Genomic DNA, 26,402 nt, shown 5'->3' on the forward strand with positions numbered 1-26,402 from the left:
AACTTACTACTTGCACCACAACATACCATTTTAGGCTTTTGTTCAGCTTGTCACATTTTGCTGCTCAGCACCATGATAATTAGGCAACCCAATTTCCATTCAACTTGGAGACAAAAGTCTCCCTTTGTTCACTACATTGAGGATGTGCAGGAAGGCAGAACACTTTGAAGGCAGATTACGGGAAGATGTTTCTTTCTCATTTCTATTCATTGAGCCAACAGTATTTTTTGCTGCCTTCACAATTATTTTCAATTGCATAAAAATATATCTTATTTGTAATAAAATTGCCACAAATGCTATTTTAATGTGACCATATATTTTAATGTGACCGTATGATCAACTATTCTTTATTTGGGTATCAATGTCCACATGCCACCTGTCATTTGATCTGAAATTGCAAAAATTCTCACTGACACAACCTTTCAAATGTGCCAGAATAGACAATGAGGTTGCTTTAACAATGGATCTTAAATATAATGCCTGCTTTTATATTAGTTATACTATTAAATCAAAATTGCACTTGTTTTTCAATGACATAAATGACTTATATAATCAGGAAAATCTGCAGAATGGAATAACTTGCTAGCCCCAAAAACGGATCTGTTTAATATTGCCTAACATCACATATCGATCTCCCTCAGGAAATCTGCAACTTGGAGTAACACCACCAATAGCAAATTTAACTTAATAATGTCGTACACTTTATTACACACATATCAAGAGAGTAAATCATAATCAATGTAATTTAATTGTAAGCAATTATGTCTAACAATTCTGCAGGGAATCTGGCCAGTTAGATTTCCATCAGCTATAATTGATGGCTGTGCTCATCCAGTATTCCTAGTTATGAAATTTGAACTGCTACCATGAAATATTAGTTATGAACTATGAACAGAAATGAATTAAAGTAAACAAGATCCAACATACTGTTTAGTGATAATAACTTTCTGCCCTCTGCCTTTAAAATGATTTTAACCTAACAGTATTCATCAGCGCAAGGCACATGAAAATACCACGTGTATTAAATAAATTTTGCCCTCTGCCTTTAGAATGGTTTTCAGCTAACTGCATTCATCAGTGTGAGGCACATGAGGACACCATGTGTGGTAAACACTCAATATGTCAGCTGAATCTAATTAATGCATTCCTAAAGTGCCATTTAGACCTTTGTAGTATTATTCATGAGTTGAGCAAATCATTTTAATCATGTACTGTAAGCTGCTTTACCTAGTGCTTTCTGGGATCACCAGTAAATGTTTTCATTTAGAATTCCCCTGATAACTCAAATGTTTCAATTTTATTTGTTCTAGAAAACACATATCTCTCCCTTACGGAAAAAGTTCCTTGTAAGTTTATTTTTATGCAAAATACTTTCAGGAACATTATCTGCACTTTGCCTTTCTTTTTCATGCTATTGTGCAATTTTTAAACAGTAACAATCTATGATGTCAGCAATAGGGAGACTTCTTGCAAAGTTATTTGTATCTAATGTTAACAAATATTCCCAAGTTGGTAATAAATAATTAACTGCAGAGTAAATCTCTGTAACAGTAAGATGTTTCAATTCCAACTTCAAACCAATATGATCTGTATGACACAAAACAGCTATATTGCCAACTTAACACAATTAGTCCGGAATTATAACCTTTCATCTCTGGGCTTTTCATTCAGGAGCGAGGTTAGAATGACTGAAAATCATAAGATAGAATCATTCGACTGGGAAATATACCTCATTTGAAGTAGACTGAATGAACAAATAGGCTACTTGACACACTTGGATGTTTATACTATTGTTTATACATATCCTCAAAACCGACTTGTTAAGCTCTTAAGGATCAACCCACTATTCATGAATACCTATAGGGGCTGGTTTTTCTGTTTATGTCTGGCTCATTAGCTGTTTGAAAAGGGAAATCAAGTAAAGATCCATGACACTGGAAATTGGAAGAGGAATTCAAATTGCCTACAATATGCAAAATTATAATAATCCCAATGTAATATCACTATAACTTCTCTAGTTCCCCTGAATTCCTGTTTGGTAGTGAATCAGATGGTATCATGTCCTTAAAATAAGTGGCTTTGTTACTTTTGCCAAACGAATGCAGATCATTTGCAAATGTGCTGGATGTGAAGCAAATAGTGCTTTTCTTCCCTCCAGGTGCAACAAAGATTTTTTTTGAATAGATGCCTATTAGAAGCTATTTTTGCACACCTGGCATACAGCTCTGAAGCCAATATTCATTTATATTGATATGAATTTAGACATAGAACAGGAGTTCCTTTCCTCCCCTTCTTCCAACACAAGGCTCTGAAAGGATAGTTGATTGGACCCAAGATAGTGACAAACCCAGAAACAGGGACAGGTTCAGGCTAGCAAGGATATGCTTTAAGATGCCCTTCACCTGACATGCTGCCTACAGACATTCTGTTTGGTATCAGTGAGTAGAATAGCAACTACAGTCAATTGAGATATTACCTATTTTATTCATTTATATACATAACATTTGCCAAAGACACTAAGTACTATTGGGGTGTACTTTTAATTTTGGTATGATATAAACCATTTGCAACAATATCGAGCAGATTTTATTTCTGTGCACCATTGCAAAATTGTATGTATCTACAATGTAACAGAACTAAGACCTCACACTATATTTTTACAAAATGCATGTATATTAACGTGGCTCCTTCTTAAAATTAAAACAAAAACTGAACAAAGATTTTAAAAAGACAAACTATGCCTGTAACTCCGAATGAAAGCTTTCTGGCAAAATCAGAGAAGCCTTCTGATTTCTGAAGCAAATACATAATCCCTGTGGCTGCAGAGATCAAATTCTAAGTGAATTCTACAAAGGACATCAATATTTCATAAGCCACCAGAATATCAGTCTGTTAGGACAAAAGACCCTGCAACCTCCTTTGAAATTCTTAACTGTTGAAACATCAACAATCTCAAGAAGCCAGATAACACCAACGTGGAAAAGCGTAAACACATAATCCCCCTCCCCACCGCGCTCTCAATCAATTTGCCATCTTCCATCTAGCAAGCAGCAACTCAGAGCAAGAACGAGACTACCTGGCCCCACCAACACTGTTTGTAGTAGAATGTCTGAACTTCTTTATCAGCACCTGCACATCTAATTTATTACCCACCATTGATGTTATCTGCACTGGAAAAGTGAATTATCCAGCAGCAGTTTTCAACCTGCTAATCCCTGTAGAGGAATTGAGTCTTAGACTTTTGATTCTGGACTCATGTGAAACAATAATTCTTTATTCTGCGGTCTTTGTCCTATAACTCTCTTTATCACTCCAGCCTCATGAAGGTGCTAAGGGACCAAGGCTGTTGAAAAACTTTTTATTACTAAATCATATAATCCACATAACTGCATGACCTACTAAGTGCTAAACAGAGAGGCATGGATGACGTTACTATTTATGGTTTTGCACTTCCCAAGGAAAACTGCTTGATCAGTTTTTGGATACAAAAACCATTTCTGACTTACGAGGCAAATTATATAAGGCTGCCATCTTTTTTTTAAATACAGATTTTTGCCAATTTTTTTTTTAACCCTTTCACCTAAAGGCACAGACTCCCACTGATGTACTATTCATGGAACTAACATCATTCTGTTTGGCCACTTTACCTGTGCGGTAATAAATAGCAGGAATCTATTTAAATGTGAAGGTGTCACAATCAAATCACATGCTGTTCATGCATGCGTTCATTCCAGCCAAGAGGACTGAATAACAATTAAAATTGCAGACACCCCCAGCCCTGTCATAGCCAATTTTCCCACTGCCAAACCTGGGGAAAATCCAAAAGTAATATCCCCCACTGTTGCTAAAAATCAGTCAACAGCACAAACCAACAGTTGGATCTGGAATCTTCCCATCTGCACAGCTTGCTACTACATCAGGCTTTATTCTTCTCCCCTAGGTTTTTGGAGAAGTAAGATACATCCTTCTGACAGGATTTTTTTTGATTGTGGTGAGGTAGAAATTTGCATTCAAACAGTATTAATTTGTCACATCTAAGGATTGGCTGGGGGCTGCTCTCAATTAAACTTTAAAAATGGAAATCCCTGCTCTGAGATCTGGAGATGTAGCAGTTTATCACTGGCTATGATAATCCAGTAAGAAGTCTCACAACACCAGGTTAAAGTCCAACAGGTCTCACAGGTTAAAAAGTAGTGTATTGTTTCCAGACAGGCAAGTTAGAGAGATTTTGCAAATCCAGGCAGGTTGTGGGGGTTACAGATATTGTGACATGAACCCAAGATCCCAGTTGAGGCCGTCCTCACACGTGCAGAACTTGGCAAGTTTGCCTGGACTTGCAAAATCTCTAACTTTCCTGTCTGGAAACAATATACATCTTTTTAACCTGTGCTTAATGCTCTCTCCACTCACACTTGATTAGCTGTAAAGACTCACATTCCAATCATTATTCATTAAATTGAGTTTGTGTCTTTATATGCCCTGTTTGTGATCAGAACTCCCACGCACCTGACGAAGGAACAGTCAGTTCCGAAAGCTGGTGGTGTTTGCTACAAATAAACCTGTTGGGCTTTAACCTGGTGTCGTGAGACTTCTTACTGTGTTTACCCCAGTCCAACGCCAGCATCTCCACATTATGATAATCCACTCATGAGGGATAATTTCAGAATAAACCCTTTATTATAGATTGTGTTGTCTCAATGCCAAATGTAATAAAACGTAGATGCCTCTTTAAACATTTATTAACCAAAAGGAGCCAGATCAACACATTCACACCAGTTTTTGAAGATTACAGTAGTTTTAAAAAGCTTTTGTTAAATGTCATAACATTTTTACACATTTTAGTCCAGTTAATGGCAAAAAAGAGATGAAGAACAAATTTAAACAAGTCTAAATACGCCAAATCAACCAATCTGCTGTTTACAACATGATTTGTTATCAGCATTTGGAGTCTTGCCCATTTTGTCCATATTTATGCTTAAAATTAAGCAATTGCACAATTTCTTAGTTCTACTTCTGTGAAAATAGTTCATCAGCCACTGCAACTCAGCTTTTTATATGCAGGCTGCAGAACAACAGTTGTTGTGGTGAAGGAGAAAATAAAAAGTTCAGAGTGGATGGAAGATCATTGCTGTAATTCAGGAAAACCTAGCTGTCAGTTTTCCAGTTGGTATATATAGTGTGTCTGGGCCAATGTACAAACTCAATATAGGAAGTGAAAGAGGGATCAGAAATATTTCCTTTCAAATAAATATTACATTTCAAATTCAGAAATACACAAAATAAACCCTGTTCTACAGTAAAAAATGACAGTACCTACCTGTAAACTGCTGCTTTGTCAACACCAAAAGCTCCCACAATTAAGTCTAGAAGAAAAGTTTCACAAATGAGCTCCTCATTAAGAAAGATCAACTTCTTACAAGAAATATATATATTTTAATTATTTCCTTTTTTTTCCATTTCAGGTTTTAAAATGATTATATGGCTGTCTTAGCTCATCTTCAACCACAAGTGTAGACTGAACTACAGCTGGTACAATTTCCTGTGTATCAATATGTGCCTTTTGGCCATTTGTTCCCACCCCCACATATACCTCACTTCAACTCTAACATGCTTAAATCTTCAATCAAATTGCCAGAATTTCATGAAAATGCTAAATGGGTCTTTTTGATGGCTTTGGCTTAGGGAATTCATTAAGTGAACATATAGACCAAGAAGGGTCTCAGTTTAATCAACAAGATAGATTAATCTCAGCATGAAACATCAGAAGGACACTGGCTTTATAGGTCCCAAAATTAGAAAGAGGGAAATTACCCCTCCTGAAACAAGTGTATATCAACGCTGAGTCAGCTTCACTAGTGGCTCACCCTTCTACTTCCTATAATCAAATAACTGCACCAACACTCAAAGACTTATATGTGAAAAAGGCAATATCTTTAAGAGAAGCAGCTAAAGAAAACGAATTGTCAATGAAAACTAATTGCTGTAGAGTAAATATTTTGACTTTTAAAAAAGTATGCTTTTAATTACAAGGCATTCCTTTAGAGAAAAAGAAAGACTCAAAAACAACAGCTTGACACAAGATATACTGGGTTCATGACCAAGCTTATTACACTATGTATCTCCTTGTGCATCATGCATGACTCCAAGCACATCATACAAATATGCATAATTCAATCCAGATTCTAACAAAACACTTACACTATCCTCACAAAATATAAGACAGGACAGATTATGATAGAATTTCTAGGTTCAGTAAAACCATATGTTCAATAAATGTAAGTAATAATGTACAAGTTTTAGAAATGTCGAATGAGGTTAAAGACCAGCTGTTGGATGAAAGAGATTGCATAATGTAGGCGACATGGTAGCCCAGTGGCTAGCACTGCTATCTCACAGCTCCAGGGACGTGGGTTCCCGGCTTGAGTCACTGTCTGTGTGAAGTTTGCACATTCTCTGTGTGTCTGAGTGGGTTTCCTCCCGGTGGTCTTGTTTCCTCGTACAATCCAAAGATGTGTGGGTTAGGTGCATTGGCCATGCTGGCCACGTTCCGGGATGCATAGGCTAGAGGTATAGTGGGGTAAATGTGTGGCATTATGGGGATATAGCCTAAGTGGGATTTTTGTCGGTGCAGTCTCAATGGGCCGAATGGCCTCCTTCTGCATTGTAGGGATTCTATGATTGTATGAAAAGTACAAACAAAAGTGTTATTATTTCATACACACATTTACAATGACGATGTCATTACAATGTCATTACAGACAGAGCCAGAAACTGAGTTTGGGATTATGTGCAATCATTTTTCAACAATGAAGTTTTGCTTATTCAGTCGGCAGTGTCATAGCACTACCGATTATTTAAGAATAATGCAAATGTATTTAGCTCTCGAATGGTCAGCTGGCATTGTTAAACAAAAAAGAATGTGAAAAACAGCCTTATCTTCTATAAAACTTCTTCAATACAAAGCAGTTCAACTGTAAAATATGTGATGTATTGTACTTTACTCCAATCCAAGAACGATGTTAATCTTTAATCCCATTAGATTCATATATACAATCGATGTACAACTACTTCAGATAGATAAGGCTGAATAAACAAATGTTGCTTTCTTTAAAATAAATGTTATGGAAGGATTTTCAGATTGTCAGTGAGGCATGCACTATCCAGACAAAACACACAAAAGTCCAAATCTATCTGAATGATTAACAATTTAGGATCATTTTAGATTGTCGTACATACCTGGATATCCATTTGTGTCAATATCAACACCACCTTGCATGGCATAACCAAAACTTGCAGGCATTTTGCCTGAGGCCCACTGTCCTTTCAAAGTTTGTGACGGTTGTATGTTTAGACCAGAAGATTTTCCATTATAAATGTAAACAAGACCTTTATGGTTTTCTCCTGCATAAGGAACTCCTATTGCAATATCTAGAAACAAAGCATAGTTAATTTTTAGTCCCAGATTTACATGTTTGTCTTTCAAGAAATAGGTAGGTATAGTGTAATTTACTTAAAAAATTTCAGTCTGTTGACAATAAAAATATATCTTCACGATGCTTCATTTCTGCTTAATGCACTGCCTTTTTGCAACTTAGTTTGCCGCTTTGACTTGATAATCAATGAAAATTTTAGTTATATGACCATCTGCAAAATTAAGACAGAAGTCTAGTACAAATGGTCTCAGTGAACATAACCCAATCCATCATTCAAACCAGCCTCCCATCCATTGACTCTGTTTACACTTTTCCTGCCTTGGCAAAGCAGCCAGCATAATTAAGGACCCCATGCACCCCAGACATTCTCTCTTCTATCTTCTTTAGTCAGGGAAAAGGTACAAAAGTCTGAGGTCATGTACTAATCGACACAAAAACAGCTTCTTCCCTGCTGCTGTCAGACTTCTGCATGGACTTAACTTGCATTAAATTGACCTTTCTCTACACCCCTTGCTATGACTGTAACACTACATTCTGCACTCTCTTGTTCCCTTCTCTATGAACAGTATGCTTTGTTTGTATAGCGCGCAAGGAACAATACTTTTCGCTGTATGTTAAAACACGTGACAATAATAAACAAATTAAAGATTGTAGTGTGCAGGTAAAATAGACAGATGACAGCCAGTCTGACTCAACCTTAAGACTCTACCTTGGAAAGTATCTGTTTGTGACATCAGTTAAAGATAGATCAGGCTGGGAAGGCCCCCAGTCAAATATTCAGCTGACATTTACACTCTCATCTCATGCATGTTGTTTGCCCATTGAGGGGTGTGTGTGGGGTTTTTGGGGGGTGGGGGGGTGATTAAGGATAATTAAAGCATGCTGGCTCATGTGTAATCATATCCTCACATTAATTATTGTGTTTAGGATAATTGAAGTCAATTGCCCGCAATAATTGCCCGTCAAAAGGTAAGTTTTTTAAAAATCATGGAATAGGTTTACAACATTACTTCGAATTAATTTGAAAAGTATGCTAGCATAAACCACTTGAAGATGGGGGGAAAAAATGATGTGCAAAGTAAACCTAAGTTGTAAAAGAACACCCACAAACTGGCAAAAACGTCATGAGCAACATCTGCTGCGGGATACTTCAAGATTGTGATCAGCACAAGTATTTCAATTTTTATTGGAATTGAACCAAACCAAACCAGTCAAGGCATTAAAAAGGTGACTGACATGTTGAAACATCTGCATTACTCCAGATGCATTGCCCTGGGCAGTAAACAATTCAGCTGCATTGCATATTGTTCCCATTATGGCAGCAGAATTTCCAAACGGGACAAAAAGCAAAATATTAAAATATTTGACTGTTGAAGACTAACTTCAAAGTACTACAGTTCTTTGTTATTAGGCACTCAATAAAACAGTGCATTTAATTTTGTCATTCTGAACCAGGAGGATAGAGACCAAAAATACATTTTCAAACAATCCTGTAGGGCTCTCCCCTGCCCACCCATGGCTAATTTATTCCACTTCCTTCCTCTCCTGAGTGTTGACTGTTTATTCAGGTACATCGTCACAGTCTCACTTGCCAAATTGCTTTTTAATGAAGATAATTCAATCACACAGAACATCATACCCAATCCCAATCTGTCTTCACATGCACACTCAACAACACTCACTAATCACTAAATTCGAGAACACTGGCTGTTTTTGTTTTCTTCTTGATCCAGGGATGCTGAAGTAGATTTTAAATGATATTTAAATATATTATCAGAAATAAAGATAAATTCCCCTTAATCCCAGATGATGATAAGTTGCTCTCCCTTTCAGGAGGTGATTCAACCTGAGGATCATTCCACCTCAGGCGAGGGGCAAGGTTGGAAGGCAGGCCTTCATAAATAACCTCAGCCTGTACGAGAACTGAATCAACACTGTTGATATTACTTTACATCAGTAACCAGTTGTCTGGCCAACTGAGCTAACAACCTAACTGCAGACTCAGAACAGTCTTTGTTGATGTTATAGTGATATCCAGTCAGTTAGTCATCACCTCCAGGCAACGGAATTTATTTTAGTGGTTACTTTGTTCCAGGCGTTTTGAGGGTTTTAACCACCAGACTGACCAAATGTCACAATTTTGGGACTATTCATGAACTTACCCTGTTTTTAAAACATCCCTGACAAGCTCTGTCAAAGCCTCAGTGCAAAGTCAACAAGTTGCCCTATTCCCAGTCGACTGCAATGCTGCCTACTATTCTGTTCCCAAAATCCAGATTTTTGAACTGTTGCAAGGTGGCAAGTACAAATAATACATCATAATTAATTAGCAATGCAAGTTGGATTCATTCCTCCAATCCATCTCACACTGGAACCCTCACTTACCACTTGCAGCCCCCAAACCTTTTCTCGCACTCAGCCACCTTGGCCTTTGCCAACATCAGAAATCAGCTCCACGACACCATCCCCCGACCCATATTCCCCCAGTAGCTGCTACACTCTTCACAGTCCAGCCCCCACTCTAACCCCACGCCTCTCACACCTCATCATTGTCAATGTCGACACTCCCACCTATGCTCTCCCTATCCTTGTCATTGCAGGACAAACTGGAGGACAACAGGTGACAGCAGGCCCAGCAAGCTGGAGCCATGCCAGAGTTGCAAACCCTCACATGCTTTGAGGAATAGCCCCTTCAAGCTGGCCCGCAAGATGCAAAGCCGATTTGAGGAGTCCCATCACCTCCTATCCAAGGAAATGGTGCCATCACAATAGCACACCAAGGCCAAGGCTGTGAGGTTGGTATCCACAGTGAAGACCTTGGTGCAAGACATACACTCCATGGCAGGAGATATCTGCACCATGGTGCAGAATATCGACTGCATTGTCCAGGCACTGGTGGGAATCCACAGATGTCACACCCAGAGGACCACGGGGCTTCTGGATCTCACTCCAGCTGTCCCTCTACCCAAGGAAGAGGGACACATGTCCCTGGGATCCCGAAGGGAGAGTCAGCAGAACAGCCTGGGTACCTCCATCCGGTGGACTCTGAACATCTCTGGCCCATCCCATCTGTACGTGCCACCAAGCTTGGAGGGAACCAGTGCACTCACCGGTGGTATGCTAATATATTAATGTGAGCTTTCTGCCATCCCGCAGCATGTTTCAGACCATGCCACTCGCCAGGGCCAGGAAAACGGGAACTCAAATTTGACACCACAAATCGCACTCTCAAGATTTTCAGACTACCAACATTCCTGCTGACAGTCTGCAGGCTCAAAATCGCCCTGTTTGCTTTGCTATGGAAGCCTGTGCCCCTCTTTCAGAGGGGTAGCACAGACAAATAGCCTCCACCTGTGCTGTAATTATTCTACAACTCTACATTTTCTTTCAGCCACAGTTCATAGATTTTGGACCCGTGTCTGAAGTGCATTGCTTGTCCTTTAGGAATCAAATGATCCAATTTTGTTATTTTGGCCAATCAAAACGCCCAATATTATTAACAGAGAATAAATGTATTATGGCAACTACCATGGTACTTGTCAAGCACATCCATGATAGAGTGACGGTCAAATAAACTTACTTTAATTGTATGCAATCTCTTTCTATTAGACAATGCTACAGGTTTTGACTGTTTGGGCTCTTGTCACGTGTTCCCAGATGCAGCAATGCACACTTAGGAAGTTAACTACTCAGGAAACGTACAAGCTGCTCTCCTGCTGATGGTCATTTTTCTTTACAAAATGACTGAAGTCCTTTGTTCCTTTCAAACAAAAGATCAGCAACTTGATGGTGCAGCAATGTTTTGTGAGATGATTGGTCCAACACGACACGCAAAGCAATTTAAAAAGGAGCTAGTTATACACAAATTCAATACACCAAATTATAAAACACATCTTTCCTCCATCAACAGGAGGGTCATTCTTGTTATGCAAAAAGTTTGCATGTTGGATTTTAAGAGAAAGTAAAGTTATGAGACTACCATCCTGTTGAAACATAGGTACTATTTGGTTTTAGGGTATGATTCTTGTTTCAGAGCTATTGTTTAAAATGTACAGGTCTGGCTTCAAATCTTGGATGAGCCCTTATTTACAGAAGGAAACCAGAGCTTATGAGGACAAATTACATAACCCTGTCCTATGTCACCCCAAGTATGGAAGATTAAGGAATCCTCTGATCAAGGTGTTTACAATGTTGAAGGGATTTGGTAGGGTAGCTACAAAAAATTATTTCCCCGGTGCAGGAAATTGAGAACAAGAAAGCAGAACCTTAAAATTAGAACCATGTGATTTATTAGGAGTGAAAGCAAGTACTTTTACACACAAAAGTTTGAAGAAATCAGGAAGTCTCTCCCTGATAGCTTGTGGATGCTTGGACAATTGGAGCTTTCAAGACCAAAGCTAATAACTCTTTGCTGGACAAAAGGTTCACCAGGAACACCACCCCCACTACACAACTAGTGAGTGTGTCGGATGCAGTACATCATTGATGGCGGGAGGGAGGACACAATCATGTCACGTGGTTACACTGGGGTAAAATGCTATTTGGACATCTTGCAACTCCCATCGCCAAACCCACCTGAGAAAAATGGGAGCAGAGTATCCTGGCCTGTGAATGAATTAGCTTGTGTACCTACTTCAAATAGATTTTGAATTGTGTCACATTTCTGGAACAAAGAACACAAGATGCAAAACTGGGGACTTCCCCTCCTCACAATGAGCTTCTCCCCACATAGAATATCATTTATACACCTCTAAAAGGAGGCACGGCACCGCAACAGCATGAGCCTATAGTGAATCAAGCACAGTCTAGGCAACGCAGTCCTGCTGTACAATAGGTTCATTGTCTCCTCTTTGGATTTTCCAATGTCTCAGGCCAGCTACGACCATGTCATCAGTATAGTACAAAAGAATAAACTCTTTTTCCCGAAACAGAATGGAGGAAAATTGTGAAATAGCATTTTTCTGACTGGCTCATTTCAAGAGGATTGTGTAATACATGATACTCTCACTGGTGTATGCACGTCTATTCAAATAATTTCTTCCTCCTCCCCCACCCCCTGCACCCACATCCACTCCATGGCCACAGCACTTTATAACTAAACAAACAAGTAAATAAATATTACACACCATTATAGCCATCTTGATCAAGGTCTCCGAGTGGTGTAATTGAAGACCCAAACCTGGCGTAGGTCTCTGTGCCAGTCAGCTTCAGAGCATTGGTAAATTTAATTGGAGCATCTTGTAGATAAACATACACCTGTCCCACTTCTCTATACTTCCCATCAGAACCACGAACCATAAAAAGAGGTGCTCCAACCAAAAGGTCATCAAGTCTATAAGACAGAACATCAGCATTGAGAATACAGGACATTTAATTGCTTAAAATGTTACCATGTAGCTATAAACAAGCATTTGTTCCAAATGCACTTAAAAGGGACAGTAGTAATTTTGTAAAAACAACATATAGTCCCAAACACTCAAATGTGTTGACAGTTAGTGAAAAATACTTTAAGCTAAACAATGAACTCTAAAGAATTCACATTGCAGAATAACAGCGCTATTTATTCATAATTTCATCCTCAACTATGACTCCAAGACCATTGGACTTCCAATACTTAAGTCTCTTTAGTGTTAGATTATTCGATAATGGGAACCAACATTAATTTAGTGTCAGACCATGAGTAGTCTTCAGCAGGATCACTGTTCATAAGTAGGAATTCCACCTTCTCACGTATTTCTCAACTGTAGGTCAGGTAAATGGAGATCTCTACTACTACTACTACTCCAGCTAAGTTTAGACGATAAGACAGGAACAGAAGTAAGCCAGTCAGCCCATCAAATGTTCTGCCATTGAATGAGATCACGACTGATCTTATGTGATAATCCTCAATTCCACTTTCCGACCTTATCCCAATAACTCTTGATTCCCTTACTGATTAAAAATCTGTCTACTTCAGCCTTGAACATATCTAACAATCCAGTCTCTACAGCCCTCTGCGGTAAAGAATTCCCCACATTCATTACCCTAGGAGAGGAAATTCCTCCAAATCTCTTATCTTAAATAAGTGGCCCCTTACTTTGAGATTACGTCCACTGGTCTTAGACTCTCCTACAAAGGGGAAAACCTCTCAGCATCTATCGTGCCAAACACCCTGAGAATCCTATGTGTCTCAATAAAGTCGCCCCTCATTTTTCTCAAAACCAATGAGTACAGGCCCATTCTACGCAATCTTTGCTCGTAAGAAAATCCCTCCAAACCCTTCATGAGGCTAGTGAACCTTCTCTGGACTGCCTCCAATGCCAATACATCTTTTCTTAGATAAGGGGACCAAAACTGTTCATAGTATTCTAGGTGTGGTCAAACTAGTGCTTTGTAATAGTTTGAGAACGACTTCTCTATTTTTACAGCCAAATATTAGAATATTAGCGAAAATTCCATTTGCCTTCTCTATTACCTGCTGAACTTGCATGCCAGCTTTTTGAAGGGGTTTACGCACAAGGACTCTTAAATCCCTCTGTGCTGCAGCTTTCTGCAGTCAGCATTTAAATATTCAGCTCCTTTATTCTTTCTACCAAAGTGCATAACTTCACATTTTGTGACATCATATTCCATCTGGCAAGACTTTCCCACTCACTTAACCTGTTCATAGCCTTCTGTAGTCCAGGTGTCATCCTCATCTCTTGCCTTTTCAGCTGTTTTTGCATCATTCACTAATATCAGGGTTTTGTTTCTAATCTTTCAAGTCATTTCTACGCTTAAAATATTAGTCAAATTGAAAAAGCTTAACACAATTCAAATGTGTTACATAAAGTGATTTTGAAAAATCCTATTAAGAAATTATCACTGACATTTAAATTTTGCATCATTTCAAATCTCATAATTGCATGGAGGTGGGTGGTGGTGGTAACCTTTTATATCAATTTTCTCTCCTCTTCTGAAGGCAGCACCTTCTAGCTAACATATTACCCCACAACAGGGGTCATTATTTATCTGTCAGCCTCGACTTGAAGCAAAAAGAGGCATTCCACAAGAGCACTACAACTGAACTTAATTGCTTAATCATGCCCACAATATTATCACTCATGCGTTTGTGATCAGTTTTCCACTGCCTAATGGAGGACTGTTCAGGACGGTTGTACACTGCACCAGCTGAGATCAGCTAATTCAAAACAGATTCAAGCTGGGAACTTCCAAGTATCACATTGGTTCAAGCCAAGTTTATTCATTTCAATCATATTAGAGAAGTGGTGACAGAGAACAGATTTGAAAGATTGCCTTTAGGGTGGTGCATCCATGATTTATTTTTTGTTATTTTTCTTCATGGCATCAGAAATTAAAATAGATTCTCTAAAATAAAAATCACAACATTTAGTCCTAAACTGCATATTCTTTAAACCAGTGGTACTTAGCTCTAAATTTACAGAAATTACAATCTTCTGTGAGGAGACAAAGAGGAATGTATTTCTCATTCTAATGTATGAGATTTCTTGGGCACAATACAAAAATAGATGAGGATAGAACACTTGTAAAATGAACCGAACCAATACCTTATTCACTTAAATTAAGGCGTGCAAAACCAATCAGGCTCCTTTGTGGGCACGTGATGTTCTATGAACTAATTTCTTCTGTGCAGTGCCCAGGAACATGAAAAACTGGCATGGACTGCACTTTTTCACAAACATGTGGGATGGCATAGTGGCACAGTGATTAGCACTGCTGCCGCACAGTTCTAGGGACCCAGGTTCGATTCCCGGCTTTAATCACTGCCTATGCACTCCTGCTTGATTTCCTCCGAGTGTTCCAGTTTCCTCCCACAGTCTGAAAGATGTGCTGATTCGATGCATTGGCATGCTAAATTGCCCTTTAGTGTACCCAAACAAATGCGCTGGAGTGTGGCAACTTGGGGATTTTCACAGAAACTTCACTGCAGTGTTAATGTAAACCTATTTGTGACACTAATAAACACTTAAAAACTTAAGAAAACATTTAGCACTTTCTGCTATTTAGCTGCACAATTATCTATGAAATCTGGCAAATTATTGCTACTCTTCAGCTTTACAATTTGGTATTTTCTTCTGTCCTCCTCCAGTTGTCTTCTGAAAATTATCTCAGGAGATAAAAGCTGCAGGAGGACTAGAAACAGGCTCTTGAAGGCCTGACTAATGATTCTGCCCTTTACTATGATTAGTATCTTAAATTAAATGAACGATCTTTTTGATGCCAATTGACTCAAGCAGAAAGCATTAATTATGAAGAGATGCATCCAGCACCATCAATAACTACCAATTCAGCAAATCTTCCAGTTCTAATTTACTATAATTATATTTTTGTTAATTTGTTTACTGATTTGCAGATTATACTATAAACCACAGAATCCAATAGTAATTGTTCTTCCTCTATCCAGAGCCTAAAAGGATACAAAAAGGGCCTGTGACATTTTCAGTAAGCAAATCACAGAAACAAGGATGTTCTTGCTGTTCAACGTTAAGCAATGCTACAATATCTCCCACGCAGGCATGGGAGAACATGCAAACTCCACACAGACAGTGACCCAAACGAGGAATCGAACCTGGATCCCTGGCGCTGTGAGGCAGCAGTGCTAACCACTGTGCCACCATGGCATCCCATCCCAGTTTATGGGAGTTTATAGGATAAACTTCTGGGCATCATCTTCCAAACCTTAAATCTCAATTTTTTTCTAGCCTTTCCCAACACCTCAAATCTCTAATTCTGTCAGCTCTTCTTTGAAATTCCTCCAGTACTTCAAGCTCCTCTGTTTGACTCAGTGACAAGAATTGGGCACTGTATTCAAAGTGGTTCTGACCATAGTACTGTACATCTTTCAGTACACTCCCTCTGACTTGTATGCCATTGATCACAGAGTTCAATAAAGGAGTGCTGCTGCTCAGCAATCATTTGACATGTTGGGATATCAAATCGACTACAGATCCTTTCACCTTCATCCTGGCATACTTTAGCTCCATTCATGGTAAATGAACAATCTCAATTTTCTTCCAATGCTCACTGTTTTATACTTTCACTTTAAATTTCACCACTTACTTTGTCTAACTACTTTTTGTGTTTTCTAAGCCATTTCATCAAAATCAACTGTTTCTTCTAATTTGGTTTCACCTGTAAATTTGACCAATTTGTATTTGCCTTTTGAATCCAAATTGTTGATGTGAATTAAATTAGAAAAAGAGTAGTGGTTCCAAGTATTACTCCCTGGGGCATCCCAGTTAACACTTATCAATGCAATATGTTTTCAATAAACAAACTACGTTTAAAAGTAAAAAAATCCACCACAAGTTATCAGGAGTGGCAGTTGATGTAATTATCATGTTTCTTTTATAAAGAGTTGACAATTCACTCAATATCTTTACACTTTCAAGTTCAATTAAATAAACCGACAGACACACGCGAGCAGTTAGTGTGACCCACCAACCAAAAGGTTCTTCACTATTTCTTGCCAAATATGCCAGCTTGCAGAATCTTACCCATCATTGTTGAGATCAGTAACAGCAACAGAGTAACCAAAGTAAGCAGCCATCTGTGAAAAGAACAGAACCAGAGTTACCCTTCTTTCACTATTGATAAAATCTCAAAATTATTCTTGAATATATTGCAGAAAAGTTTACCTGTTCCCCACTAAAATTGTAGAGGGATGACATATTCACTCCATTTAAAATAGTCACCTGTCAACAATAAGTAGTTAACACATCAAAAAACATTGGAAAATATCCAAATAAAGATAAAGAATTCCTGTTATATATTTACACGATGCACACACTCACACCTGTGCCTGAGTCATTCATGAATGTCACATTCTAGGACTGGAGCACATAATCTGACAATTCAATGTAGAACTAAAAATCAGTTCTACACTGTCATGAGGTGCCAGTTTTTTCCTTAACTGATGGCCTGTTAACAGGATACAAAAGAATTCATTTCAATCCTCGAGGACTAGGTACCTGAACCAACATTAATTACTTCCTTAAATCAGTGCCACCAAAACAGTCATTTACTTGATTGGCTGTCAGATTTTACTGTTTGAAAATTAGATGCTTTATTTGAATCTTCGAAATCACAGAAACCCTACAGTGCAGAAAGAGGCCATTTGTCCTTTCTGAGTCTGTTCCGACCACTATCCCACCCAGGCCCTACCCCATATCCCTACGTATTTACCCACTAATCTCTCTAACCTACACATCTCAGGACTCTAAGGGGTAATTTAGTATGGCCAATCAACCTAATCTGCACATCTTTGGACTGTGGAAGAAAACCGGAGTGCCAGGAAGAAACTCACGCAGACACGAGGAGAATGTGCAAATTCCACACAGACAGTGACCCAAGCTGGAAATCAAACCCACCCAGGTCCCTGGAGCTGTGAAGCAGCAGTACTAACCACAGTGCTACTGTGCCACCCATTTGCTTCTTTGCTACAAGTGCATCAAAAAAAATTAATTTGTGAAATTCTTTGAGGCATTCAAGGCATGATATTTTGATGCAGGAACAATGTTAATCTTCTTAGTGTTAGTTAATTAAACATTCTTGTAATACAGGGATATAAAATGAACACTTCTTACATAGCCAAGGGACTTCGCTCCTCTTGGAATACCTGTTACGAAATCTAAAAGAAAGAATTAAATGTTTCATGTAAAAAGCAAAATTTATACACAATATTGCTGTCAAAAATCACATTTACATACACAGCACAGCAGGTTTGCATACCATCTTCCGACAGTATGGAATGACAGGAGTTTAAAGACTTAGCCCACTATCCTTCATTTAATTCGCTGCTTCTTTCTAACTGTGGTGATCCATGTTCAGCTAACAGTTCACTGGTCTGAGACTGTTCTGGACTGTAAGGATGTCAAAATGGGTCAATATTTAAAAAGGGCAATGTCATACTTGGAAAAGAATGGTATTTTCAGCAGAGGCCAAGTATATTAAAGAAGGAAAAGAGTAGCTGAAGTGAGCATTTGTCCCTTAGATGGCAGGAATGGAGTTTATAAATGGGAACAAAGGAATGATGGAAATGTTGAACATGTATTTTGTATCAGTCTTCATTATAGAAGACAAGAAAAAAAAATCCTAAAAATGTTGAAAATCAAGTGGGGGAAAAAAGGGAGGAACTTGAAATTAGAACAATTACTGAAGAAAGGATTTTGGGAAAAATATTGGGAGAAAAGACTGAGAAGTCTCCTAGTCCTGAAGGTCTGCATCCTCGCGTCTTAGAGGAAGTGGCTGCAGAGATAGCGGATGCAATGGTTATAACCTTCCAAAGTACCTGGACTCTGGAAAAATCCAAGCAATCAGGAAAATCACAAATGTAACTCCACTATTGAAGAAAGGAGGAAGACAGAAAGCAGGAAACTACAGACCAGTTAACCTCACGTTTGTCATAGGAAAGGCTTGAGTCTAAGGAGGTAATAGCATGAAGTGTATAAAATCATATTATCGGGCAACAGTCAATGTAGTTTTGATAAAGGAAACCTGTGTTCGATTAACTTATTAGAGTTGTTTGAGAAAGTAACAAGCAGGTAGTTATTAGGGAACCAGTAGATGTGGTTTACTTTAATTTCCAATTCAATAAGATCCCACATTACTACAGAAAATGAGAGTTCATGTAATTGGGACTAACATATTAGCATGGATAAAGGATTGGTTCGCTAACAGGAAGCAGAGATTCTGGCTAAGTGGGTCATTTTTGGGTTGGTTTGATGTGATGAGTGGACTGCCACAGGGATCAGTGCTGGGGCCTCAACTGTTTACAATTTATATCAATGACCTAGATGAAGGGAATGAGGCTGAGGGCAGAACATTATGCGGTGGCAGCTAGCACCCCTGGAAGCAAAGTCAGTAAGAAGCTGATATGCTCCACACCAACCCACCCCGCAGATATGATGCACTGCGTGGGCTAAATAAAAGCAGCATGGCACTTCCACCCCACACTGGAGAGGAAGTGCCAGCCTCAGGTGCTGCCAGCCATACAACTGGCCAGCAGCTCCATCAATCCCAGCAGCACAAAGGGCTCATAGAAAAGACTGTAATGGATCCCAGACACAGGTAAGTCCAGGGTCTTATGGGTGGTGTGCTTAATGCAGCAGTTGGGGATGATGAAAGGTGCTTCTCTATCTTAGGTGAGGCTAACCTCTCCCTCACCACAATCCACAAAGGACGGTTCCTAAAAAAGTAGTACCCCTCCCTTCCTTCCTGCCCCATGAATTTTTTTAAAAAAGTGGGTTGCCTGTTCCGTTCAACTCCCATGTCAAACATTTTATGGTATGAGAAGTTAATTATCGGAGTCATATGGTGGGAAGCTGCCTTTTTTTGGGGTGAGCAGGAAGGTAACGGAATGGGCACATTCTCTATTTTAAGTGACACCCACCGAAGACAGACCTAGGAGGGGTATGTAAAATGCAGCCGGGAGTGCAGTAGCTACATTTGCTGATGACACAAAGATGGGAAAGCAAGCTGAGACAAGGACACAATGGACACGATTTTACCATTTTAATTCTAAGTGCTGGGTGGACTTTTTTGTCTCCACAGGCAATTAAGTCCACCTTGTTGACCAGCAAGGGGCATGCATGCGGCAGGTTGTAGTGGGCTGCTCTTGGATGTTGTTTCGGGAGTTGCCTATTGCTTCATGTCGTTAGTGTGCTTAAACTGGACCATCTCGAGGGCAACATGACAGCTCAGAGACTATCTCTGTTGCTGTGCGGACACATGGATTTGGGCCTGTGTCTGTGGGAGTTTGCGCGTTCTCCCCGTGGTTGCGTGGGTTTCCTCTGGGTGCTCCGGTTTCCTCCCACATCCCAAAGATGCGCTTTTAGGCTGATTGATTGGGTAACAAATTGTCCCTATATTGGACCTCCCTGATCCTCGCACATTAGGCGTAGACTAAAATCATGAATAGGTCACTGAGACAATGGGAAGGCGGCGCGGGCTCGTTGGGCCGAAGGGCCTGTTTCCCGTGCTGTGTTGCTCTTTGTTCTTTGACTTGAAACTGGGAGTGTCAGATAATGCCTCTTCCTGGCTCCCAGACATTGCCCCATCCCCCCCCACCCCCTGAGCATTACTGACCCACTTATCCCCCCCACCCATTCCGCCACCCAGACTGATGCGCCCTCCCCCCACCAATCTCTCAGGCAGACTAACAGCGGATCCCCTTCCACCAACTCCCCCCTCCAACTGATCTTAAGCAGAGTGGCAACAGACCCTCCCCCAACCCCCACCATCACCATCACCAACCTCACGTAGAAAGCCAGCAGACCCACACTCCCCCCACCATTGCTCTCAAGCAGAGAGCTGTCGGACCATCAGCGCTTACCTCCCCACTGATGGAGCACCCAAATCGGACTTATATGGGCATATCTGTTTCATGCTGATTCCAGATGGGCAAACACGGTGGTAAAGGGGAAAGTGCTGGTAAAGTTGGGCATGCAGCCCATGAAGTCAATTTAAATGCATGCAAATGCACTTAAATGGCCATTGCACCGGTTTCGGGTGCAGTCCCAGTCATTTTTGGGCCTTAGTAAAGGGGGAACCGGCATGGAGGCAAGCACGGATCGCGCTACTCGCCTCACTTTACCAAATTTTTGTACCTGAAAATGGATGCAATGTGATGGTAAAAATCGGGTCCAAAGGGATAGAGATTGGTTAAGCTAGTAGGTATAAACTTGGCAAACGGAGTATAACGTGGGAAAACGTAAGTTTGTCCACTCTGGCAGAAAAGAAGAATGTTTCTTCTTGTGGGAGAATCAAGAATGAGGGAGCAGTTTAAAAATAAGGGCTCTCCCCTTTAATTCAGAGCTGAGGAGGATGTGTGTCTCTTGGAAGGTCATTTTGCCTTTTAAATTCTCTTCCACAGGGAGGTACAATTAGAATTTTCGATTGTTAAGGAACTTGAGGATCATGAGGACAGGCAGGAATGTGGAATTAAGCCCATTATTAAGTCAGCCATGTTCTTACTGAATGGTGGTGCAGGCTCAAAAAGGCTAAATGGATTCCTCCTGCTCCTATTTCTTATCACCTGAATTGCAATACATTAATTTTTATTTTGGCAAATAGAGTGCGAGCCCAATTTTGTTGTCATCATTCAACCTCTCCGTCAAAAGGAGGGGGGACAACAATCAGGAAAGTAATAAATCAACTTGTTCGAGGGACATGGGTATCAATTACACTTCTCTTACTGATACTTCAACAACTCTGTGCCACTGAATTGGTTCTGGGATCCTTCTGATTTTAAGAACAGGGCAACTACACAGGCTAGCGTGGCCCATTAAAGATGTTATTTCCCCACTGTCTTCAAATATCCACAGAGAATCCTTGCTTACCTTCCACTGAATCTTTTGTGAAATTTCCAACAGCAACTGAATAGCCTAAAGAGAAGAAATTTCAACGTTTAGAAATAGGCCAAAATTAATGTTTGAACCAGGCGGGACTTTACAGTCCTTGCACTACAGGACTGGAAAATTTGGAGAGCTGCTAAAAGTTAAGTTCTCCAAATTTTCCCAACTTGCCCACTGTGATGCCTGACAGTGTCAGGGACCGAAAACTCACCCACAGAAATATCTCTCAGTTGACAAAACCATTGCCTGAATGATAAATATATAGCCATAACCTATTTCAGTGTCCTCTGGATAACTAGGTCTTAAATATGACAAGTATTTACTACAAAAACATTCCAAATCTATTAACTGTTCTTTAAACGAGATCAGACATTTAAAGTCACAGTTAGAAATTGTAAGTGCCAAAATATGGAAGAACAAACATTGTTCCAAACAATGATGATAATCTTTGGGAATCTTTAAATAATTTTATAATTTGACATAATGCCATTTAATTTTGATGTCCTGTTGACTTCAGTACTATTTCTAGAGCAGATGCAAAAATGGATTTCCCTGCCTGGCCTTGTAAAATGTTCTCAACAGCCACCAATTCTAACAAGCTGTCCAAAACAGATGAACAATCAACTTGTTTTTGTTAGGTATTCATATTAAATTTTAAAAATGTACAGAAAGTTTAATAAACTCATTCTTTTCATATATTAGTTCATGGATGTTGCTGGTTAGGCCACCATCTATTGTCCATCTCTAATTACCCTCGAGATGATGACGGTAAGCTGGCTTCTCGAACAACAGCGCATGTGGTGTAAGTACACCACAGTGTTGTTCGGAAAGGAGTTCCAGGATTTTAATCCAACAGTGAAAGAATGGCAATATATTTCCAGATGAGAATGGTGAGTGGCTTGGAGGGGAATTTCCAGGTAGTTGTGCTCTGGTCTGCTACTCCTGTCCCTGTAGATGTTAATTGTTGTGGGTTTGGAAGGTACTGTCTAAGGAGCCATGGTGAGGTCCTACAGTGCACCTTGTAAATCATACACATAGCTGCCACTGTACATCAGTGGCGGAGGGATTGAATGTTTTGTGGATAGTGTGTGCCAATCAAATGGGTCACTTTGTCCTGGAATTGCATCCATCTGTGTGAGTGTTGATGGAACTACACTGTGGCAGCATGGTGACACAGTGGTTAGCCCCACTATCTCATAGTGCCAGGGCCCGGGTTCGATTCCTGGCTTGGGTCACTATGTGGAGTCTGCACGTCCTCCCTATGTCTGCGTGGGTTTCCTGTGGGGGCTCCAGTTTTCTCCCACAGTCCAAAAGAGATGCTGGTTAGATGCACTGGCCATGCTAAATTCTCCCTCAATGTACCCAAACAGACACTGGGGTGTGACGACTAGGGGGATTTTCACAGTAACTTCACTGCAGTGTTAATGTAAACCTACTAGTAAATAAACTTTAAACTCATCTAAGAAAATGGAGTTGACTTGTGCCTTGTAGATGTTGGACAGATTAATGGGAATCCAGAACAGAGGTACTTGCTGCAGAATTCCTAGCTTGACCTGGTCTTGCAGCCACCAGTACTTCTATAGTTAGCCCTGTTCAGCTTCTGGGCAATGGTAACCCCCAGCATGTTGATGATGTTAAGTTCAGTTATGCTTGGTCTGGTGGTGTTATTTGCAAAGTAAATCACTACTTACCAAGGTAGCTGTCATCAAACACAGCTGCTGCACTACGGGTTGCAATTTGACTCGGAAACTTTGTGACCATCTCTGAACTGTTGTACAGCGTCACAATTTCCTGTATCTCATCAGAGATTAACTGGCCTGTAGAATTACACAGTAATTACCAGTAAAAATGTATAAATGCTTCAAGCATCTAGCTTAATACCTATTAAAATAAAGATGCTTTAAAATTTACAATATTACATGAGGAAAAAATACTTTCCTCCTGATTTTTGAAAGCCAGCTTGATTTACTGAAGTCATGTCTTTTTAAGTATCAAAGCAAAGCTGATGAAATCAATAGTAAGTGGTCAAGACAGCAGTTATTTAGGTCTATATCTAGTAAGTGTATTATGTTTTATCATAACAAAGCCATATTATATTTTTACCTTGCCAGTAAAAACTGCCAGGTCCCCCAAGGACCACTCTGCCAGCCTGCAATTCATGAAAAGATAAATAAACATTGTGAGCTGTTTTCCTGAACAGTTATCATATGGTTTTCTACAATTTTATCAAAAACTCACGTACATGCTATGCCGCCTGAAGCTCAAGGCACTAGCATCTTATAAATTGGGTTTCAAGTTACAAAAGGAGGATAACAGAGCGATGCAAATTCTTACTTGATCTTTTGATTAAATCAAAATTTAATTTAACTGGACTCTCAAATGGCTCAGTGAATAAGTGTACTGCAAAACATCATGATTAGGAATACTGTAAATGCAATTCATGGAATATACAGGCCTGAATTCTCACTCCTGGCTCACAAGCACAATTCCCAACTCTGTAAACCTGACCAGGTAAAGATGCCACAGAAGTTGGACTTTCATGTCAGAGTGGAGTGAAAATAGCTTTCATTGCAGTGACCCTGGAAAGAGTTTGGAGACTGTCAGGTGCCGAGGCGGGCAGAGTGAGAGGCTGGCCTGGGTACACTAGCACTTTGTCGAAACTATAAAAACAGACAATAAAACAAAAAAAAAAGTCCTCACCGCTCAACCCCTACCACACATTAGAGATATAGAAACAAGAAGCAGGAGTAGGCCATTCTGCCCTCAACCCTGCTCTACCATTCATTTTGATCATGGCTGATCATCAAATTTAATATCCTGAATCCCCCCTTCCTCCTATATCCATTGTACGCTTTAGCTCCAAGAGCTATATCTAATTTCTTCTTGAATCACACAATGTTTTGGCCTCAACTACATTCTGTGGTAGTGAATTCCACAGATTAACCACACTCTGGCTGAAGAAATTTCTCCTCACCTCAGTTCTAAAAGGTTTCCTCCTCTCCTCAAATCTTAGTTCTGGATTCCCCCCACTATTGGGGATATTCTCTGAATCTACCCTTTCTCACCCTGTTAGAATTTTATAAGTTTCAACGAGATCCCCTCTCACTTTTCTAAACTCCAGTGATTATAATCTTAACTGACTTGGTCTCTCTTCATATGACACACCTGCCATCCCAGGAATTAGTCTTCGCTCTACTCTCTCTATAGCACAAGACACCCTTCCTCAGATAAGGACACCAAAACTACACACAATACTCCAGGTATGGCTTCACCAACATTCTATACAATTACAGCAAAACATCCTATTCCTATACTCAAATCCTCTCGCTATGAAGGCCAACATATCATTTGCTTTCTTTACTGCCTGCTGTACCTGCGCGTTTATTTTCAGCGACTGATGCACAATGACATGAAGGTCTTGTTTGGTATCCACCTCTCTCAATTTACACCCATTCAAATAATAATCTGTCTTCCTATTATTACTACCAAAGTGGATAACCTCACATTTATTCACGTTATACCGTATCTGCCATGCACATGCCCACACATTCAGCCTGTCCAAATCATGCTGAAGCATCTCTACATCCTCCCCACAGCTCATCCTCCCACCCAACTTTGTATCATCTGCAAATTTGGAGATAATATATTCAGTTCCCTCCTCCAAATCATTAATATATGTGAACAGTTGTGGTCCTAGCACAGATCCCTGCAGAACCCCACGAGTCATTTGGCAGTCAATCAGAAAAAGACCCATTTATGCCAATTCTTTGCTTCCTATCTGCTAACCAGCCTTCCATCCATCTCAAGACATTGCCTGCAATCCCACGTGCTTTAACTTTGCACAGTAGTCTGTTGCGTGAGACCCTGCGGAAAGCCTTTTGAAATCTAAATAAACCACATTAAAATGGTTTTCCTAGGTCAACTCTACCAGTTACATCCTCAAAAAAAAATTAATAGATTCATCAAGCATGATTTCCCTTTTGTAAATCCATGCTGACTTTGTTTGATTATACCACTGCCTTCCAAATGCCGAGTTACGAAATCCTTGCAACTTCCCCAGTACTGACATTTGGCTTACCTGGTCTATAGTTCCCTGTTTTCTCTCTACCTCACTTTTTGAATAGCGGGCTTACATTAGCTATCCCCCAATCTGTAGGGACTATTCCACAGTCCTAAGAATTTTGAAAAATAACCAATAATGGATTTGGAAAGTAACCACTGATGGAACACTCTGTATGCCCCATCCATCCAGGGTACAAAGCATTTAATGAATTAAATTAGATTTTGTCAAAACGTATTGAAAATGAAAAGCATAGTCTGTTCCTACCGTTGTAAAGTCAATGCTGAAACCTCCTTGACAAAATCCTTGACCGTCAGCCCCAGTTCTGACTTAAAAAAGAAAAAAGTTATTGTTGAGATAGTTGTTTTTTAAAACGATTTCCACAATACTTACGCTAGTTCCTCTTTGAGAGTGCAGGGTAACATGAACAGGAAGATTTGATAAAATGCTGAAAATTTTAAATTCAACCCCAAGCCACCTTGAATCTTCCCACTTCCAATCCTGTCCAAAACAGGATGAGTGGCAATTGACGAATCAACTCTTGCGAGACAGGTT

The 26,402-nt window shown here is 39.8% G+C and overlaps 1 protein-coding gene across 1 annotated transcript in view; it reads right to left on the minus strand.

Moving 5' to 3' along the window:
• The window catches only part of itgav (integrin, alpha V), a 128,938-nt gene that overhangs the window by 50,192 nt on the left and 52,344 nt on the right, over nt 1–26,402 (minus strand). Inside the window, exons 5-14 of the mRNA XM_080198855.1 lie at nt 26,115–26,176; nt 23,891–23,936; nt 23,479–23,604; nt 21,773–21,817; nt 18,020–18,063; nt 17,072–17,128; nt 16,931–16,983; nt 12,560–12,765; nt 7,237–7,428; nt 5,318–5,363 (exon numbers count right to left, since the gene is read on the minus strand). Of these exons, the coding sequence (XP_080054981.1) occupies nt 5,318–5,363; nt 7,237–7,428; nt 12,560–12,765; nt 16,931–16,983; nt 17,072–17,128; nt 18,020–18,063; nt 21,773–21,817; nt 23,479–23,604; nt 23,891–23,936; nt 26,115–26,176 (877 nt within the window). The remainder of the gene's footprint in view (nt 1–5,317; nt 5,364–7,236; nt 7,429–12,559; nt 12,766–16,930; nt 16,984–17,071; nt 17,129–18,019; nt 18,064–21,772; nt 21,818–23,478; nt 23,605–23,890; nt 23,937–26,114; nt 26,177–26,402) is intronic.

Source organism: Carcharhinus amblyrhynchos, chromosome 11 (assembly GCF_965287045.1).
Source record: "Carcharhinus amblyrhynchos chromosome 11, sCarAmb.v2.hapA, whole genome shotgun sequence".
Taxonomy (NCBI): domain Eukaryota; kingdom Metazoa; phylum Chordata; class Chondrichthyes; order Carcharhiniformes; family Carcharhinidae; genus Carcharhinus; species Carcharhinus amblyrhynchos.